The following is an 18,049-nucleotide window of genomic DNA, read 5'->3' as shown; positions in this document are numbered from 1 at the left end:
TCAAACCCTGGCTCTGCCACACACTTGCATCATCTTTGGGCACTTAAACTGACATTTTCAAACTTGGGTGCAACACAGTTGGTTGGCCGAAGCCTCTCTGTGCCTCAGTTTCCCTCATCAATAAAATGGGTAAGAACTTGTAGAAACTTTCAGGCACTTGCAGTATTTGAGGAGTGGTCTTGTTCCTGACTAGGTAGTTTAGAATGCCTTCAATGATTAAAACACTAGCTGGAGACTTGGAGACCTACCACAGAATGTGAACTTGGGTAAGTCATTTAGTTTCCCTTCGCCTCAGTTCTCATATGTAGAATGGAGGTGTTGTGAGGCTAACTACAGTAAAGACTTCAAGGTACTTAGATAATATGGTTGGATATTAGGAAAAACTTTTTCACTAGGAGGTGAAACACTGGAATGCGTTGCCTAGGGAGGTGGTGGAATCTCCTTCCTTAGAAGTTTTTAAGGTCAGGCTTGACAAAGCCCTGGCTGGGATGATTTAATTGGGGATGGGTCCTGCTTTTGAGCAGGGGGTTGGACTAGATGACCTCCTGAGGTCCCTTCCAACCCTGATAGTCTATGATTTTATGGTAATGGGGCTGTATAAGTACCTAAAATAAATGGATCCTAAAATAAGCTCTGGTTTTACAAAATATACTTTATTACTAGGCATGGAAGGATGAAATGTTTATCAGTAAGTGTTGGTAAACGTTAATATGACCGCATGCGCGTGCGTGAGCACACACAAATATTTCCATCAATAACAGAAATTTACAAATAGACAAAGTAAGAAAAAGGGATGTGTGAGAACTTAAAGGTTGATATAAGGTTATTTTCTTTGTACAGTTTGACATGTGATGTTGATAATTTGTGTTTTAACATTTATAAAGTATTAACTTTTTGAATTGCAAAGTCCACTGTCATGAAATAATTACTAACTCCCCTATTGTTTGACTTCCCCCAGAATTTCCCACAACTCTGAGAAATTAAATAGATTAAATTGAAAATGCTTAAAAATAAACAACATTATCCACTGAAATTACAAAAAGGTCAAAAATTGAAATCTGCCAAGCCTATTTATAATTGGTAATAATCACTTTTTCGTAATTAAATTGATGCACGGAGAGCCTGATGGGTTGTGTAACTAATATATTCACTTTGCTCTTAAGTCTTTTACCAACAATTCTGAAAAATATTCCCTTTGTTCTCTAGTTCCTCAGTTGTTGCTACCAAAAATCATGAATTAAGGGTTTGCTTTTCCAGGCCAAGGACTGTGGATTGAGTGTGTTTGTTTGGGGGCTCTGTTTACTTTCAGAATTAAAATCCCTCTCCTTGCAGAAGAAACAACCTTTGTAAAACACAAAGGAAATGAAGTTTTTATCTGTTTATATAGAAGGCAAAACTGAGTTGTATATATTGCATGTTCACACAAGTTCTAGTGAGAAGGTTGCTTTCCATTCTTGCTGTTTTTAAAAGCGCTTTTTTTTCTTTAAAGCTACACTCTATGCTAAGTGAACAGTGATGATACCTTCCCTTTTATTGCAAGCAAACAAAGGTTGCCATGGTGAGCAGGCTCAAGAGGCGGAAGAAATATTGGCGAGAGCTGATGCTCATGTCCACCAGAGCCCTGAGCTGAAATTTTTTTTCATCTTTTGGCTTTTTCAAGGATCACCTGGTACACAGTAAGAAAGTGTTTTGTATCGATGTGGTCTTTCAAACGTAATTAACAGCCAGTTTTCACAGGCCCCAGTTTATATAAAACTGCAATAATCGTTGTTTGCCTCAGGGAATGATTGGCAGCCTCACATTCACGTTATCTTTGCTAAGCCCTCTCTTACTTGTATCATTATTGTTTCAAGAGCGAGAGGATCAGCAGCACAAATTGCCTTATCTCAAGCGGCAGCACGGAGCTCACACTCACTTTTGATTCCTAAATTTGAACGATCGTCAGTATCTTACAAAATTACAGGCCATCAAGTGTTGTCAGTTGGGAAGGGTGACATTTGCTGCTGATAAACAACAGGCATAATTGCCTGCTGTCGTCAGAACAAAATTGATGCTGTTGAGACCCATGAAGAAAGGTTGGTTTCACGTACATGCAAAACCCATAGTCATCCTAATGGAAATACTCCTAACACAACTAACGGCATTGGGGTCGGAATGGAATAACTCTGAATCTACACTGGTGTAAGTGAGGACAACACAGCTGAGCCAAAAATCTTGACTGTCTTTAAGTAGCTGTGTTAAGTATATTTTTGACTGAGGAGATCACATACCAGTGAGTTTGAAGGGAGAACAAGCATTAATGGACAAGCTTCTGAAACACAACATATTGTTACACACACATACAAACCAGCAGGTCTATCCTTGTAAGAAGATTTTATTGTTGCCTGGATTTTGTTGTTTGTTATATGGGAAATGTAGCCAATATTCATTTAGCAGGTCAACTTTTTAATAGATTTTTGCCTTTTGCTGCACTGGAGTTTTACTCTGCTAATTGGATTATTTAATTTCATTATACCTTTTAGTTTCTAAATTATAAACAGCTTCATTTTAGTCCTATATATTTCATTTTGTTGCATAAAGTGTATTTATTAAAATCATATTTGTTTCTTTAACAAATGCTCCTGTCAATGGACTTTCTACTATACTCTGCTCTGTTATATACGGTGGACACTCTTGAATACTCTTTTCTATTACTGTAGTTATAGTGCTCTTCTTCTTTGTTAAGAGGTGGACATTTTAAAAATAGCCTGTAACAAAATGTTGAATGTTTTTGAGTGAAGTTTAAGGAAAACCTTTTCAACCCTTTTCGCAGAGCTTTAAGTGTTCATAATTAGCACTCAAAATCATAGAATATCAGGGTTGGAAGGGACCTCAGGAGGTCATCTAGTCTAACCCCCTGCTCAAAGCAGGACCAATCCCCAATTTTTGCCCCAGGTCCCTAAATGGCCCCCTCAAGGATTGAATTCATGACCCTGGGTTTAGCAGGCCAATGCTCAAACCACTGAGCTATCCCTTCCCCTCCCACATCCCAAATCCTTGTGTGTGTTCAACTTGAAGTTATTCTTCACTCCCAAATGCTAAAGTACCCTGTAGCATTACTGCATGGCATTAAACAGTTGCTGTGTCTGCCAGCTAGACTGTGGCAAAAGTAGCAAGTTCCATTCCAAGAGAAATTCCAATATTTTCCATTTGTTTTTACTTTGAATTGGAACACACAGCTGAAATAAAAAAAATTTCATGGAATGGAAAGCTCCAAAAATTTTCAATTCAAAACATTTTGTTTTGACATTTCCTGTCAAAATAAAATATTTCAACATTCCTGGATCAAAATGGCTCATTTCACTTTGTTGGGCTGAATAAAAACATTTAATTTCATACTGGTTTGTCATTAGTCTGTGTCCCCCTGAGTAGATACAGTGCTTCCTAGAAGCTGTAGTTCAAATGCCTCATGCTTCCATTCTCCTCCATGGGCCAAGTTGCCTGGCCAGATTACATCCCATGATCTACTGTGGAATCACATGATTCCCGTGATGGACCATGTCTGTTCAACCAGAAGGGGAGACTTCATTGCATCATGAGATATGTAGTCCAACCAGAGAGCTCAGCTCATAGAGAAGAACAGGGACATGAGGCCTTTCTTAAAGACACCATGCATGGTCTCTGAGACTTCTCCAGCAGCCAGCTCACAGAGTCTCTCTGTCTCTCTCCCTCTCTCTCTCTTATTGTTGTTGTTGTTACTTCTTGGTATTTCCTGCAATGCACATATAGTCTCTGTAATTTTATTCTTTCGAAGTGTGTTATTTTAGTGTTTTGACTGGTATATGCATTTCATAATTTTTATTTCTCTTACTACTCAAAGAATTAAATTTAAGTGTGAGTTTTAAAATGCCTAACCTGGCTGGAGTAATTATCCCGATGGTAACTTTTAAAAAGCTATATATTATATCTATTTTTTTTTTGTTTCTACTGGTGGTGCACATCTGCACATACCTTGGTGCACATAACAAAATTTATTCCTCACATAAATGGAAAAAATTAGAGGGAACATTGCTTTCCAGTGCAAATGTTTTTAACCATACCCTAATATCATGAGGTAAACATTAGTTTTCAGGCATACATGTGGGATCTTATGCCAGAGAAGAATTTTCCTGGAGAGCTTGTGGCAGGTTGAATGAAGCATTTGTGAGATAGGAGGGTTAAAAACCAAAGCAAAAATCCCCCTTGTTTTTAAACTTTTTGAAAAAGGTTCCTACCCCTCCTCCCTGCAATCATATCTCAATAGATAGATAGATAGAGCAAGAAACTCCTTTTTTTGGTTTTGTTCTGTTAGCTACAATGAGAACTGCTTCCTTTGACATGCAAGGCTTTGATTTAGTTATTAAAAGTAGTTTGTGCCTACATTAGGAATCTCATATCACTTGGATGTCAGTTTGCTAGCACCCATATCAGAGTTGCTGTATCCTATGAATAATGGAAGTGCTATAATCCTCCTTTTTTACAGATGAGGAAATGGAGGCACAGAAAGACTAAGGCTACATCTACACAGGAGCTGAAGATGTAATTTCCAGCTCAGATAGAGATACCGATGCTAACTGTCATCAAGCTAGCATGCTAAAAACAGAAACATAGCTGCTGCAGTGGGGCAGGCTGGGTATAGTTCCATCTTTGTGTTCCATCTGAGTACAGTTCCATCTGAAACACAAGAAGGGTATTTGGGCATCTAGCCATGCTGCCACAGCTATACTGCAATTTTTAGCATGCTAGTACACAAGTAAGTCTAGCTCCAGTATAGAGATACTCTAAGTGATTTGCCCAAGGTCATCCAGGGACTCTGTGGCAGAGCCAGGAAGTGAACCCAAACTTATTGATTCCCAGTCCACTTCCCTAATAACAAAGCCATCCTTCCTCATATGTTAGATCTTGTAGGAGAGTCTAGATATTATGGGAGAAGTGTGTGCCCTATTGGATGGAGAAGAAGGATAGGAGACAAGTACTTCTGAGTTTTGTTACCACTTTGCCACACTATGGAACTTTAACATTACTTGGATTTACAAAGCACCTTTTACTAATGGATCTCAAAGTGCTTGAGACGTATTCATTGTGTCTCAAAACTCTCCCACGGCGGGTAAATTTACAGATGGGAAAACTGAGACTCGGGTAGGTTAAGTGACTTGCCCTAGGCCACACAGTGAGTCGGTGAGAGAGAGAGAGAGAGAGAAGAGGGGCTGGTTAAAACTCCCAGACCAATACATAGTCTGCTAAATCACAGTGCACCCCCCACCTCACCAAGTTAATCATTTAATCCCTCATTGTCAGTTACGCCATATAGGTAAAGTCACCATATAAGGATGCACAGCTAGGAGGAGAAAAGGAGTACTTGTGGCACCTTAGAGACTAACCAATTTATTTGAGCATGAGCTTTCGTGAGCTACAGCTCACTTCATCGGATGCATACCGTGGAAACTGCAGCAGACTTTATATACACACAGAGATCATAAAACAATACTTCCTCCCACCCCACTGTCCTGCCGGTAATAGCTTATCTAAAGTGATCATCAAGTTGGGCCATTTCCAGCACAAATCCAGGTTTTCTCACCCTCCACCCCGACACACACAAACTCACTCTCCTGCTGGTAATAGCCCATCCAAAGTGACAACTCTCTACACAATGTGCATGATAATCAAGGTGGGCCATTTCCTGCACAAATCCAGGTTCTCTCACCCCCTCACCTCCCTCCAAAAAACACACACACAAACTCACTATCCTGCTGGTAATAGCTCATCCAAAGTGACCACTCTCCCTACAATGTGCATGATAATCAAGGTGGGCCATTTCCAGCACAAATCCAGGTTTTCTCACCCCCCCCACCCCCATACACACACAAACTCACTCTCCTGCTGGCAATAGCTCATCCAAACTGACCACTCTCCAAGTTTAAATCCAAGTTTAACCAGAACGTCCGGGGGGGGGGGGGGTTTAGGAAAAAACAAGGGGAAATAGGCTATCTTGCATAATGACTTAGCCACTCCCAGTCTCTATTTAAGCCTAAATTAATAGTATCCAATTTGCAAATGAATTCCAATTCAGCAGTTTCTCGCTGGAGTCTGGATTTGAAGTTTTTTTGTTGTAAGATAGCGACCTTCATGTCTGTGATTGCATGACCAGACAGATTGAAGTGTTCTCCGACTGGTTTATGAATGTTATAATTCTTGACATCTGATTTGCGTCCATTTATTCTTTTACGTAGAGACTGTCCAGTTTGACCAATGTAAATGGCAGAGGGGCATTGCTGGCACATGATGGCATATATCACATTGGTGGATGTGCAGGTGAATGAGCCTCTGATAGTGTGGCTGATGTTATTAGGCCCTGTGATGGTGTCCCCTGAATAGATATGTGGGCACAGTTGGCAACGGGCTTTGTTGCAAGGATAAGTTCCTGGGTTAGTGGTTCTGTTGTGTGGTATGTGGTTGTGGGTGAGTATTTGCTTCAGGTTGCGGGGCTGTCTGTAGGCAAGGACTGGCCTGTCTCCCAAGATTTGTGAGAGTGTTGGGTCATCCTTTAGGATAGGTTGTAGATCCTTAATAATGCGTTGGAGGGGTTTTAGTTGGGGGCTGAAGGTGACGGCTAGTGGCGTTCTGTTATTTTCTTTGTTAGGCCTGTCCTGTAGTAGGTAACTTCTGGGAACTCTTCTGGCTCTATCAATCTGTTTCTTCACTTCCGCAGGAGGAGAAGAGAACAACAGTGCATTGGGGAGAGCCAGCCTCATATCCTCATGCTGTCACCTTTCACGTGGCGAGGACTTAGTGCAGACAGAGTGAGAATTGCTAGACAAAGAGGACTAAGGGTAGTGTTTACTTTGGTGCTTGCTTGAGCTAAAGGTAGCAACTCTAGGACTGACCAGAGTCGAGTTTCCAGGCTAAGAAATATATATCAGGGTGTCACTGAGCTACACTTTAAAAAAAACTGCCCAATAAAGAAAAGTCTCAGCTTAAAAAAAAGATGGAGATGGAATTAAGGGTGTAAATACAGTATCCATAACAAAGAAAAAATCTTTAAGGCCATATAGTTCAAAGGTAAGGTTACACTTGATAATGAGAAAACACCATTTTGTATAAGAGTGCAAAGTTCACGTACAACTCTCCCCTCATATCCCTGTCCACTCTCCAACCTGAAATCATGAGATTTCTTAGGGTACATTCACACTGCAGCTGGGAGGTGTAATGCCCATCTTGGGTGGATATACATATGCTAGCTCTGATCGAGCTAATGCACTAAAAATAGCAGTGTGACTGCAGCGACAGGATAGCCACTCAAGTACAATCTCATCTGAGATCCCAGGTTTGTATTCAGGCATCTAGCCCAAGCTGCCACCTGTACTGCCTTGGCCACACTGCTATTTTTAGCTATCAGAGCAAGTGTGTGTGCATCTATCTGAGCTGGGAAATACATCTCCCAGCTACACCGTGGACGTACCCTTCGTGCCTACACACCACACGTATTTCAGCAATGACAATATGACTCTCATAGCCCGTTACATTGTATCACATTGTTACACACATGAAGGTGCTACCCATGTGACCAGAGACAATTCTCTAGTTCACCTTCTCTTGATAAAACATCAGCATCTCACTTTTTAAACATCATATGTCCAAAAAAGACCAAAGACCAAACTCTCAGCTGAGCTTCTTAATACACTTCCCTTCACTGAAAATGTTATGACCCTATTTCCTTCTATTTATTCTATTAAATGTGGTGGTCAAGAGACTATACTTATATTCTATATAAGAGAGACTAAAGTCAGGAGATTATACAGATATTCAATTCAAATGTTTGTTGCACGAACTTGACTTTGTAAGTGAATTAGGACCCTTTCTAACTCCTGAAATCAAGGGAAAACGTCCATTGCCTTCATTGGGAGCAGAAGGATGTTGATCTCTTAGTTGTAAGTAATCATCATATGCAAAGTTTCTCTGTACAAAGGCTTAAAGCCTGTCTCTGCTTCTGTTAAATCTGAAGGGGTTCCACAAAGCAGAAACATTTTGATCTTCCCTTCATTAGGGCTTTGGTTTGAAGGCTTTATTAAACAATGAGGACATGCACGTTCACTGCACGGTCTGTTTTCTCATTCTGTCTTACCTGAATGACTCCTCCACCTTCGCTGTCCTTCCCAGCTAAAAACTCTTCAGGCAAATTAATCATCTTTCCCAGCCAATCCAGCATGACTGTCTCCAGCTCTGTGCAAGCTGGACTTGCAGCCTATATTGGGGGATGAAACAAAGGGAATAAACCGACTACAGTAGCTTGCCTTTTAAAATTTAACATTTACCAACAGTTGCCAAACATTGGTCTCTGAGGGTATGTCTCTGGAACCTGGGCTTATGGACTTAGTGTTTCCAAGTCCATGCTTGAGCATCCACACTGCATTGTAAACTTGAGTTTACAGTTGCCAGACCCAGGTCTCACAGCTGTGCTATTGTGTTCATACTGTACTACACAGACCTTCTGACGTGGGCCTGTGGCTTGACCTGAGTCCACACTGCAAAACAGCAGGACTTGGACCTGAGTCTTAGTGGGACTCATGCTCTGATCCACCGCTGTAGCAGGGTCCTAGGACCTGGGTCTTGAGTGCTTGCTGACCTGAGTCAGACAGATTTGTATGTGGATGGAAGGGTGGGTGACTGGGCTCAAGCCTGAGTCAGAACCTGGGCTGAGTGTGCAGTGCAAACATACCCTGGAGACCCCACAAGTATTTCCCTACACTCAGATTAGGAGAGCTCATTAGTGTCCCTGCGTTCTGCCCAACCTGGCACATTATACAGATCATGGAAGCAAGCTGCAGAGAAGTTAGGAGAGTGTCAGTGAAGAGTCATCCCACCTGCCCAGCCAGCAGGATCAGGGTAGGGAGTTCCCTTATCTCCTCCCTCTTCTAGTAGTGGGGAGTGGAGAAAGCTTAGTGGGACCACAGCGTGACAGTAATCACAGGAAAAATTGCTTGAGGTAGCAGCCATGCGGTGCTCACATGAGGGGGTGCCCATACCTTACTCCTACTACATACTAAAAGATCACTGTACCATATTCTTACTTACACATATGACTGTCAAATGTCAAACTAAGGGTCTGCTTCTGACACACTTACTCACATGGAGTAGTGCCTTATTCTGAACAGTCCCACTGACATAAATTTTTAAAATAATCCCCCAAACCAAAAACAAAACAGTCCACGACACACAGTTCTCTTCATGTGGAAAGGATGAGAAAGAAAGTGAATCATATGTGACAAAGACAGTATTAGTTACATCACTTATTGTACTACTGGAAGGTGCTCAGATACTATGGTCATGAGGAAGGTACAAGAACCAATATGGAATAGGGTACTGTTCTCCATGAATAAGAGTGACAGAATGGGTCCTAATGCAGTACCCTATCTTCTCACAGCTGGATATTAACAGCTTAATGAAGAGTTTATTAGATCACCTCATCGTTTATTTTAATTTGTAAGTCAATTATGGGGCTGTGAAAGCTCCCAGGCGGATAGTGCAGGAGGGTGAGATCCTCATTGTATCTGCAAATCAAGTAGAACAAAGGCAGCAATTCAGGTTTTGCCAGGCTGCCTGGCCATATTGTCTTACTACTGTCTGGGAAGACCACTCCTAGGGCTGAGAGAGTTATGCAATTTCTATGGCCGTACACACTGCCAGTCATGATTATGGGTTTTTTTAGTGTGGCCATTTTCCCACTGAGAACTGAATAAATTAATCAATTCTTGTCACATAGGCCAGCAAACAACCATTTTGTCACTAACAACTTCTAGTCCCTGCTGATTTGGGCTGCATTCAAGTGAGTGATCTAGAGTTGAAAGGCTCTATAAACCATTATCAATCCACCGAGACATCCAGTCCAGCCAATGATTTTATTTTAACACAGGAGCCTGTATTTCCCTCTATCACCACTCCGCTTGGAAAACCTTGTCTTCAGAATAAAATATTGTTTTGAAGGATGCTTTAGTTTAAAAGTAACTTCACTTTAGAATTTTTAAAAATGAGTTGTTTGTGACACCTAAAATGAATATACATGAAAGATTAGAAGAAAACAAACATTTTTCTGTTTACATTGTGTATCTGACAGGATTTTCTGTATATTCATTTCACTATTTCCTCCTATATTGTCAATTAATTAGTCTATGTCCCCTATTGCTTTCACATAACAACAACATTTTATTAAAATAATAGGATATCATGATGGTAAAACTACTGAGAGCTCATTTTTTGTTACTGGTAGTGTCCTTTTAGGAAATGAGAATAGACAGAGTGTTTTTCCCATTTTATCACTACCGACCCCCCTATCTTTTGGATAGAAAGTTTTCATAGGTGGAAGGTTGTCATTATCAGAGTCATTCCATAGTTGTTATGAAACACTTATGCTCATGAGTCAACTTTACCATTGACTTCAGTACTGACTGCTTACCCCAAGTAAAATTATTCACATGCTTAGATCTTTGCAGGATATGCCTTTGTGCTGCACAGCAACATCTGCCATGATCAACTTACCCAGGAGAAGCCCACGCATCCTATCCCACCAGACAATATATCAGCAAGAAGAGCTGGGAAAGAACTGGCTGTAGGAAAGTAGGCAAAAAAGTATGGACTGTGCCAGTGGGTTATCTGTGTTGGACAAGAAATGTCACTGTTAATTATCATAATGGTACATCCAGACATCTAGGAAACTGTCCTGTTTTCAGTATATGTTCAAGATTATCAAGGGCAGCAGGGATTAGGGTTCAGAGATCTGGGCTCCACACAATCATAGAAATGTAGGGCTGGAAGGGACTTTGAGAAGTCACCAAGTTCCCTGCACTGAGGCAGGACCAAGTAAACCTAGACCATCCCTGGCAGGTGACTTTTTAAAAAAAACTCCCAGTGAGGGAGATTCCACAACCTCCCTTGGAAGCCTATTCCAGAGTTTAGCTATCCTTTATAGTTAGAAAGTTTAGTTTTTCCTAATATCTAATCTAAATCTCCCTTGCTGCAGATTAAGCACATTACTTCTTGTCCTACATTCAGTGAACATGGAGAACAATTCATCACTATGCTCTTTATAACCGCCCTTAACATATTTAAAGACCGTTCTCAGGTTCCCCCGCCCCTTGGTCTTTTAATCTTCAGAAAAAAAAAATGTGTCAAGATCAGGTCAAGAAATTTTTTTCTGAAAAGCCTGTTCTGGCCAATCCAGATTCTGACAAAGTGTTTGAACTCTATAGAGATGCACCTGTCATAGGGCTAGGTGATGTTTTAATGAAGTCAGGGGAAGTAACAAAACACCCCATTGCTTTCTTAAGCAAGAAACTGATACCCATGGAGCAGAACTGCTCTCATAGAAAAGGAATGTTATGCCATAATGTGGGCAGCCAAGTAGTTACAAGCCTATCTTTTTAACAGGAAATTCAGGGTACTAACTGACTATTCTCCATTAGTCTGAGTACACAGAACCAAAGACATTAATTCTAAGCTACTATGCTGGAGCATCAAGAACATGACATGGAGATTGTACATATTAAGGAGAAAGAAAATATTGTGGCTGATGCCTTGTCCAGGCAGGAGGGTTCTGACCCAAAGCATATGGGTCAGCCAGGGGCTGATCCTACTGCAGTTTTGTAAGGGGGCATGTGTGATCCTAGCACTTCTGTATTCAAACCTTACACATGACTTCAATGATGTTTGTACAAAACGTGCCTTGTAAGGTACCATTTGAAAACAAATAACACATTGGTCATTAATAGCATTGTAAAATGCACGTTAACCTTATACATGATGTTATGAATTCCCTCTGTACAATGTCACTAGAAAATATTTAAGACTAAGACAGCCTAGCCTAGGTAAAGATGATAGGATAGGACAAGGCTGTCCTAGACAAGGGAATGGGCATTTACTTCCATTTACATATTAGCCATAAACAGAGCTATCAAGCTAAACCAGAAGAGGTTGTCTCAAGCCCGAACACGAGAGACAGAGAATTAACATGGCTCCTGCACCCCATGGAGATACTGGGGATTGAATCCCCAGGAGACCTTCCTAACTTTGAGAACAAAGACAATTCTTTGGGAATATAAGGGACACAGAGAAAGTCCATCTTTATCTTTCACCTAAGACAACAAGGAAACCAGAACCTCATACTTCTGTGAAAGGCCCTAGCAGACTGTTAGCAGACTGTCAGAGAATAATTGGTGAGAGAAACTGTCTTAAACAAACAAAGACTGTACTTTGCTAGATTAAATTTTAGACTCTTAGATGCATGTTGTCACTTTTACTTGCTTGTAACCATCTCTACACCTTTCTCTCTTATTTGGCATCACTTATGTTCTGTTAATAAACTTGTTTTATTTTAATCTAAACCAGTTCAGTGTTGTGTTTGAATGGAAGGAATTGTGAACATCAATTAATATGGAAAGCTGTGGGTATTGACTCATTAATAGAGCAAATGAATTTAATATTTCTCTGAGTGGTCCAGGAGAAGGCTAAACACCACAGAGAAGACTGTTTGGGGGAAATTTGGGACTGGACATGTGCTTGGGGTCACCCCTGCCAGGATTAACCAAGGCTGGTGGAAACCAGGGTGGAACTGGTGTATTGTGGCAGGCTGCTGGGGTCAGAGCACTGACTCAGGGCTGCACAGCACACAGACACTTGGGATACTGCACGTTTATCTGGTGGCTGTTGGTGTCCAGGCTCTGAGCCACAGCAGCAGAGTATTTAAGGCACCCAGAGTTAGAGGGTAGGCAGTGACACAATCCATGGATTGCCCCCCAAAATATGACACCCACCTGATAGTAATTTCATCTAGACCACATTTCCCTAATTTGCTTATGAGAATGTCATGTGACACTATATCAAAAGCTTACTAAAAACCAAGATCTATCACATCTACTGCTTCCCCGTATCCACTAGGCCAGTAACCCTGTAAAAGAAGGAAATTAGGTTGTTTTGTCATGATTTGTTCTTGACAAATCCATGCTGGCAATTCTTTATAACCCTATTATCCTCCATGTGCTTACAAAGTGATGGTTTAATAATTTGTTACAGTATCTTTCCAGGTATTAAAGTTAGGCTGGCTGATCTATAATTCCCAGGTCCCCTGAGTTCCTCCCTTTAAATATAGGTACTATGTCTGCCCTTCTCCAGTCTTCCAGAACCACACCCATACCAGCTGTTAGAAAAGAAGGGTTTGTTTTTTCTTTAAATTTCCCTCTTCCCTTAATTCGGAAAAAAAAAAATCTCAGGTGAATTTAGTGCCTCTGAAAGCTTCTGGAGACTGAAGTCCTCTCTTTATCCACAGGAACAGCATGGGCAGTGGCAATGCGAGCTTTCCCACACTGCCACAGCAAGGTGACTCAGCTCTCACTTCAGAGAAATGAATTCCCTATGTTAATGAATTTCCTGACCTCACTGCTGAGACTAACTGTCAACAATGTTTCCAGTTAGTGCCTGTTAAGGCAGCATAAATCTAAGCAGCAAAAATTCTCTCTTTTGTTTCTGTCCATAAAACTCTTTCCCTAAACTTTAAAGTTACTAACAAAAATCCAAACATTTCAAATATCAAACCTGACACTATACAATTTCTCACTACAAAATGAAAACCTTTGAGGTATCAAATATGCTATACCTCTATATAAAAAACTGCAGTCCTGATACAAGTTAATTGTACAATTGCTAGAACATATAAATTTTCAGAGACCAATGCTGTATATGGAAATAGTAGCACATTAATTTGCAACATCAGTATTAAGAATTAACTTATGTCACCACTGTAAACATGACGCTAGCAATTCCTAAAAGAATCTATATGATATAGGGCACAACTGTTGTAAATCTTATTAGGTTCAAATTACAAATGAGTAAGGTACAATACCAAAAAGTCTAAAGTGTTTTGAAAGTACTGTGATAATAACATGCTTAGTAAAGAATAACACTCAAATCCCAGATAAGAACAAATATAAATAAACAATTCTAGAGCATTATACAGGATAAGAGCTAAAACTCACCGGAATGTCTACAAAGTCTTCCATCAGTTGGCAGCCCAGAGGTCTCTCATTTATTTGGAGAATATTCTCCTGATACACTGTTTTAAAATGTTGGTAACTATGCCTGGTCTCCTAGCACAGAGTTGGGCTCTACTTCTGAAATAGGAGAATCGTGGGAGAGGAGACTCACTGTTTCTGTAACCCTTTTTGTGTTTTCCAATATTTAACTGATTCACTGTATGTAAAGAATAATCTCACTTTCCTTCACCCAAATCCTCAGACTGACACTGTCATTAAAGATATGATCATGGTGGACAGGAGCTGTATGAATTTGTGACGAAACATTGTTACACAGGGCCACCCAAATCAGGCAAAGCGAGCTATGGTCTGACTTTTCAGTTAATAGTAATGGAGGGTTGTGTTTAAGAATTCCTTCAACTTCAGTTAGAGTTGGGGGTGCTCAGAACTTGGAAAAATCAGGCCCAAGCTGTCTCGAACTGGGGCATCCAAAAACCATGGTGTCCAAAGTCACTGACCTCTTCTCACGTTTTTAGTTTTAGGCCTGGTCTATATGTAAGGGGACTGTTGCTCCCTTACTAACAGTCAGTGGGGTGTTTTAGTTGGCTAGCTCCCAGTACTAAAAGGGGAAGGGTCTATGGGAAATCAGGACCCTGAGACTGACAGTCCCCAGGAACAATGGAGAGAGTCCAATGCTCCAGGTCAGCCTGAATGACAGGGCGGGCCAGCTAATCAGGGAGTCAGGTGACCAGGGAGGTCCCATCCGTGTGAGCTGGAATTGCCTGGGTCAGACAGAGTGGGGCCGAGCTAAGGAGAGAGCAGGGGCCTGAGCTGAGCTGGGGAGCGGAGCTGTGCCAGATCCAGAGGGGCCAGAAAAGCAGCCCAGAGGGAGCAGACCCTGTCCTGGGAGCAGAGCTGCAGCCTGAAGGCCAGAGGCACAGCCCAGAGACAGCAGACTTGCCCTGGGAGGAGAGCTGCAGCAACCAGAGCCAGAGGTGCCAGAGAAGCAGCCCAGGAAGCAGGTCAGTGCTGGGAGCAGAGTCACAGAAGCAGCCCGCAGAACAGACCTGTCCTGGAAGCAGAGCTGCAGCAACCAGAGCCAGAGGGGCCAAAGAAGCAGCCCAGGGAGCTGGAGGCAGAGCAGCAGCAGCGCAGAGACAGAGTGGTGGAGCTGGGGCTGGAGCAGTCCGGAGCTGGGTGCGGTGAGCAGCTGGGGAGACCGAGGGGGACCCTGGGCAGCAGGCCCAGCACAGGGAGACACCTCAGCCAAGGGGCTCTGCAGGCCAGGCTTGGATCATAACCCCGACAGGGCAGGGGTGACACTGGGAAGAAGGGTCCTACCACTTAGAGCCTGAGAGCATGTGGCCACCACCAGAGCGAGTGTCCAACCCACAGCATCCCTACAGCACAACCAGGGCCTGAGCAGGAGGCCAGGGACTTAGAAGGAACAGACTGTGAACTGCCCGGACATTCCAGAGACACTGTTTGTGATGTTCCCTACCACAGAGCGGGCTGATGTGTTTCCTTTAACCTTTCCCATTTTCCCTTATTCTTTTTAAAATTAATTGTTGATTAAATAACTTGCATTTGCTTTAAATTGTATGTAATGGTCAGTGGGTCAGAGAAGTGCCCAGTGCAGAGAGAGTACCTCGGCGTGGGGACACCCTAGCCCCTGTCCTAGGTGACCACAGCAGGGTTGGGGGTCGAGCCCCCCAGGAATCCTGGGCCCAGCCTTGTTGGGGTTACGAGGACTCAGCCAGACAGGAGAGTGGAAGGGGAGTCCTCAAGGGCAGGGAGGTCACTGGATAAAGGAAGTGGGAGCGAGGACTCAGATCCTTTCGCTAGCCCACTTCACCAGGGTAGTGCAGAAGCCAGGAAAGTTCCCCACAAGAGCGGGACTATTCCCCCGCTTACATATACTAAAAAGTTAGGTCGAAGGAAGCTGCCTTAAGTTGACCTGTTAATATATGTGTCTACACCACTGGGCCCTTTACGCCAACCTAAGTTCCCTCTAATGTCGACTTCTGTAATCCACCTCTGCGAGAGGCATAGCGCTTAATTTGATTATCATGGGTGAACTGCGAAGTAATGCAGATGCAGCTTTGTGTAATTCAACTTAATTGGCCTCCAGGTGGTGTCCCACAATGCTCATCTGTGACCGTTCTGGAGATCATTCTCAACTCTGCTGCACTGCAGCCAAGTACACAGGAAACAGCTCCTCCCCTGCTAAAGCCCCGGGAATTTTTGATTTCCCATTTCCTGTTTGATCAGCATTGGGAGCATGCCAGCTTGAGCACAGCTGATCATGGAGACTACACGCCCCAAACGCGCTCCAGCCTGGTCTGCACAGGAGGTGGGTGGATCTCATCGCTGGGTGGTGTTGTAGCAACCAGGCAAGGATACTGACAAACTTCAACAGAACTTTATTTTTAAAGTGGAAAACCTCTTTATCAAGCTGCTGCTGCACCCTTGGTAGCTCTCACTCCATCTCCTCAACTTCCCCTCCCTCCTTCCTGTTTCCTGTCCTTTCAGACTCCCAACAGCCAGTGCTCCCAGTTCTAATAATTACAAGCAGCATCTAAACACCACAGTCCCTCCTCTCTTAAGAAACTCTCCGAATTAAAATAAACATTGTTGTTCTAACCACAGGAACAAACATGAAACAAGACACTATACTGTTGGCAGAAATATTACACTGAAAACACTGTAGATACTACATAACAGTCTCTAGTCCAGACAGGTGGTCGTCTGGGTCTGACAGGCTGTCTGTCTCTCAAGCCCCAGTTCCAGGGCAATGTCTTGTTGTGTTGGTACTATGGTGAAGTCATCCAATGCAGACTGGGTGTTGGCATAATCTACTCTTGGTGCATAGACAGATGTAAGATAAGAAGCATGCCATACCCGCCCATCAGAAAGTCGATATCACCTTCTTCTCTATGATTTTAAGAGGAGCTGTGAATTTATGGTCCCCTTTGCATAAAATTCCAGGTTTTCATATTCTAACGAAGGAACCACACTCAAACTTTGGTTCCTTTACACCCCGCCGCTTGTCTGTGAGAGCCTTATACTTTGCTTGGTTCTGTTCAACTGTTTTTCTCACATCATCCTCGGTTGGGGCATCAGGTCGTGCCTTTAACAATCCAGCAATGTTCAGTTTAGTATTCATCTGTTTCCCAAGCAGTAACTCTGCGGGTGATCTTTGCGTTGTGCCATGTTGTGTAGCCCAGTATGCTTGCAAGAAATCAGTAGTGAAGGTTATCCACAATCACCCTTCCAGTTTAGCCATTTGCAAAGCCTGGACTGTGCCTCCTGTATCCATGCTCATTATTTTGGCTTCACCGGTAGCTGACTCAATCTGGGTTGCAATGGTTATTGCTTTTTCTAGTGTAAATTGTGGTTCTAGAATTAAGTGTTCTCTTACATGAAGCTTGGTTGTTTTCCAAATGAGCTGGTCTCTAATCATCTCATCTGCTATATTCCCAAAGTCACAAGTTACAATCAGACTCCTCAGCGAAGCAATATACTGCATTATAATCTCCCCTGTTTTCTGCTGGCAAAATCTGTAGCGATTAGCTACTACATTCACTTTTGGCACAAAAAAGTTCTTTAATGCAGTGAGTGCAGTCTCATATTTATCATTTGCAAGGGGAAACGTGTAAAATATACGCTGCCCTTCTGCTCCAAGGCAGTGGATTAGCAGAGCACGCTTTCTTACTTCAGAAATCTCTGTAGCAGTGATTGCAAGCAGATAAGTCTTAAACATATGGATCCAGGCAATAAAAGCAATTGGAGGATCACCTGGGCTTTGCAGAAAGGGTGCAGGTGTGTTTAGAGGCAGAAGATCCATTCTCATCGCCAAAATGTTGTAGCAACCACGCAAGGTACTAACAAACTTCAACAGAACTTTATTTTTAAAGTGGAAAACCTCTTTACCAAGCTGCTGCTGCACCCTTGGTAGCTCTCAATCCGCCTCCTCAGCTCCCCCTCTCCCCCATTTCCTGTTCTTTCAGATT

The 18,049-nt window shown here is 42.4% G+C and overlaps 1 protein-coding gene across 2 annotated transcripts in view; it reads right to left on the bottom strand.

Moving 5' to 3' along the window:
- DDC (dopa decarboxylase) overlaps positions 1 to 18,049 on the bottom strand; it is a 116,926-nt gene that overhangs the window by 68,251 nt on the left and 30,626 nt on the right. For both annotated transcript variants that reach the window (XM_073332727.1, XM_073332726.1), the window contains 2 exons: positions 10,552 to 10,665; positions 8,141 to 8,260 (listed from right to left, as the gene is read on the bottom strand). In XM_073332727.1, the coding sequence (XP_073188828.1) occupies positions 8,141 to 8,260; positions 10,552 to 10,665 (234 nt within the window). The remainder of the gene's footprint in view (positions 1 to 8,140; positions 8,261 to 10,551; positions 10,666 to 18,049) is intronic.

The sequence above is a fragment of the Lepidochelys kempii genome, chromosome 2 (genome assembly GCF_965140265.1).
Source record: "Lepidochelys kempii isolate rLepKem1 chromosome 2, rLepKem1.hap2, whole genome shotgun sequence".
Taxonomy (NCBI): Eukaryota; Metazoa; Chordata; order Testudines; family Cheloniidae; genus Lepidochelys; species Lepidochelys kempii.
This window is presented reverse-complemented; position numbering and strand designations above follow the sequence as displayed.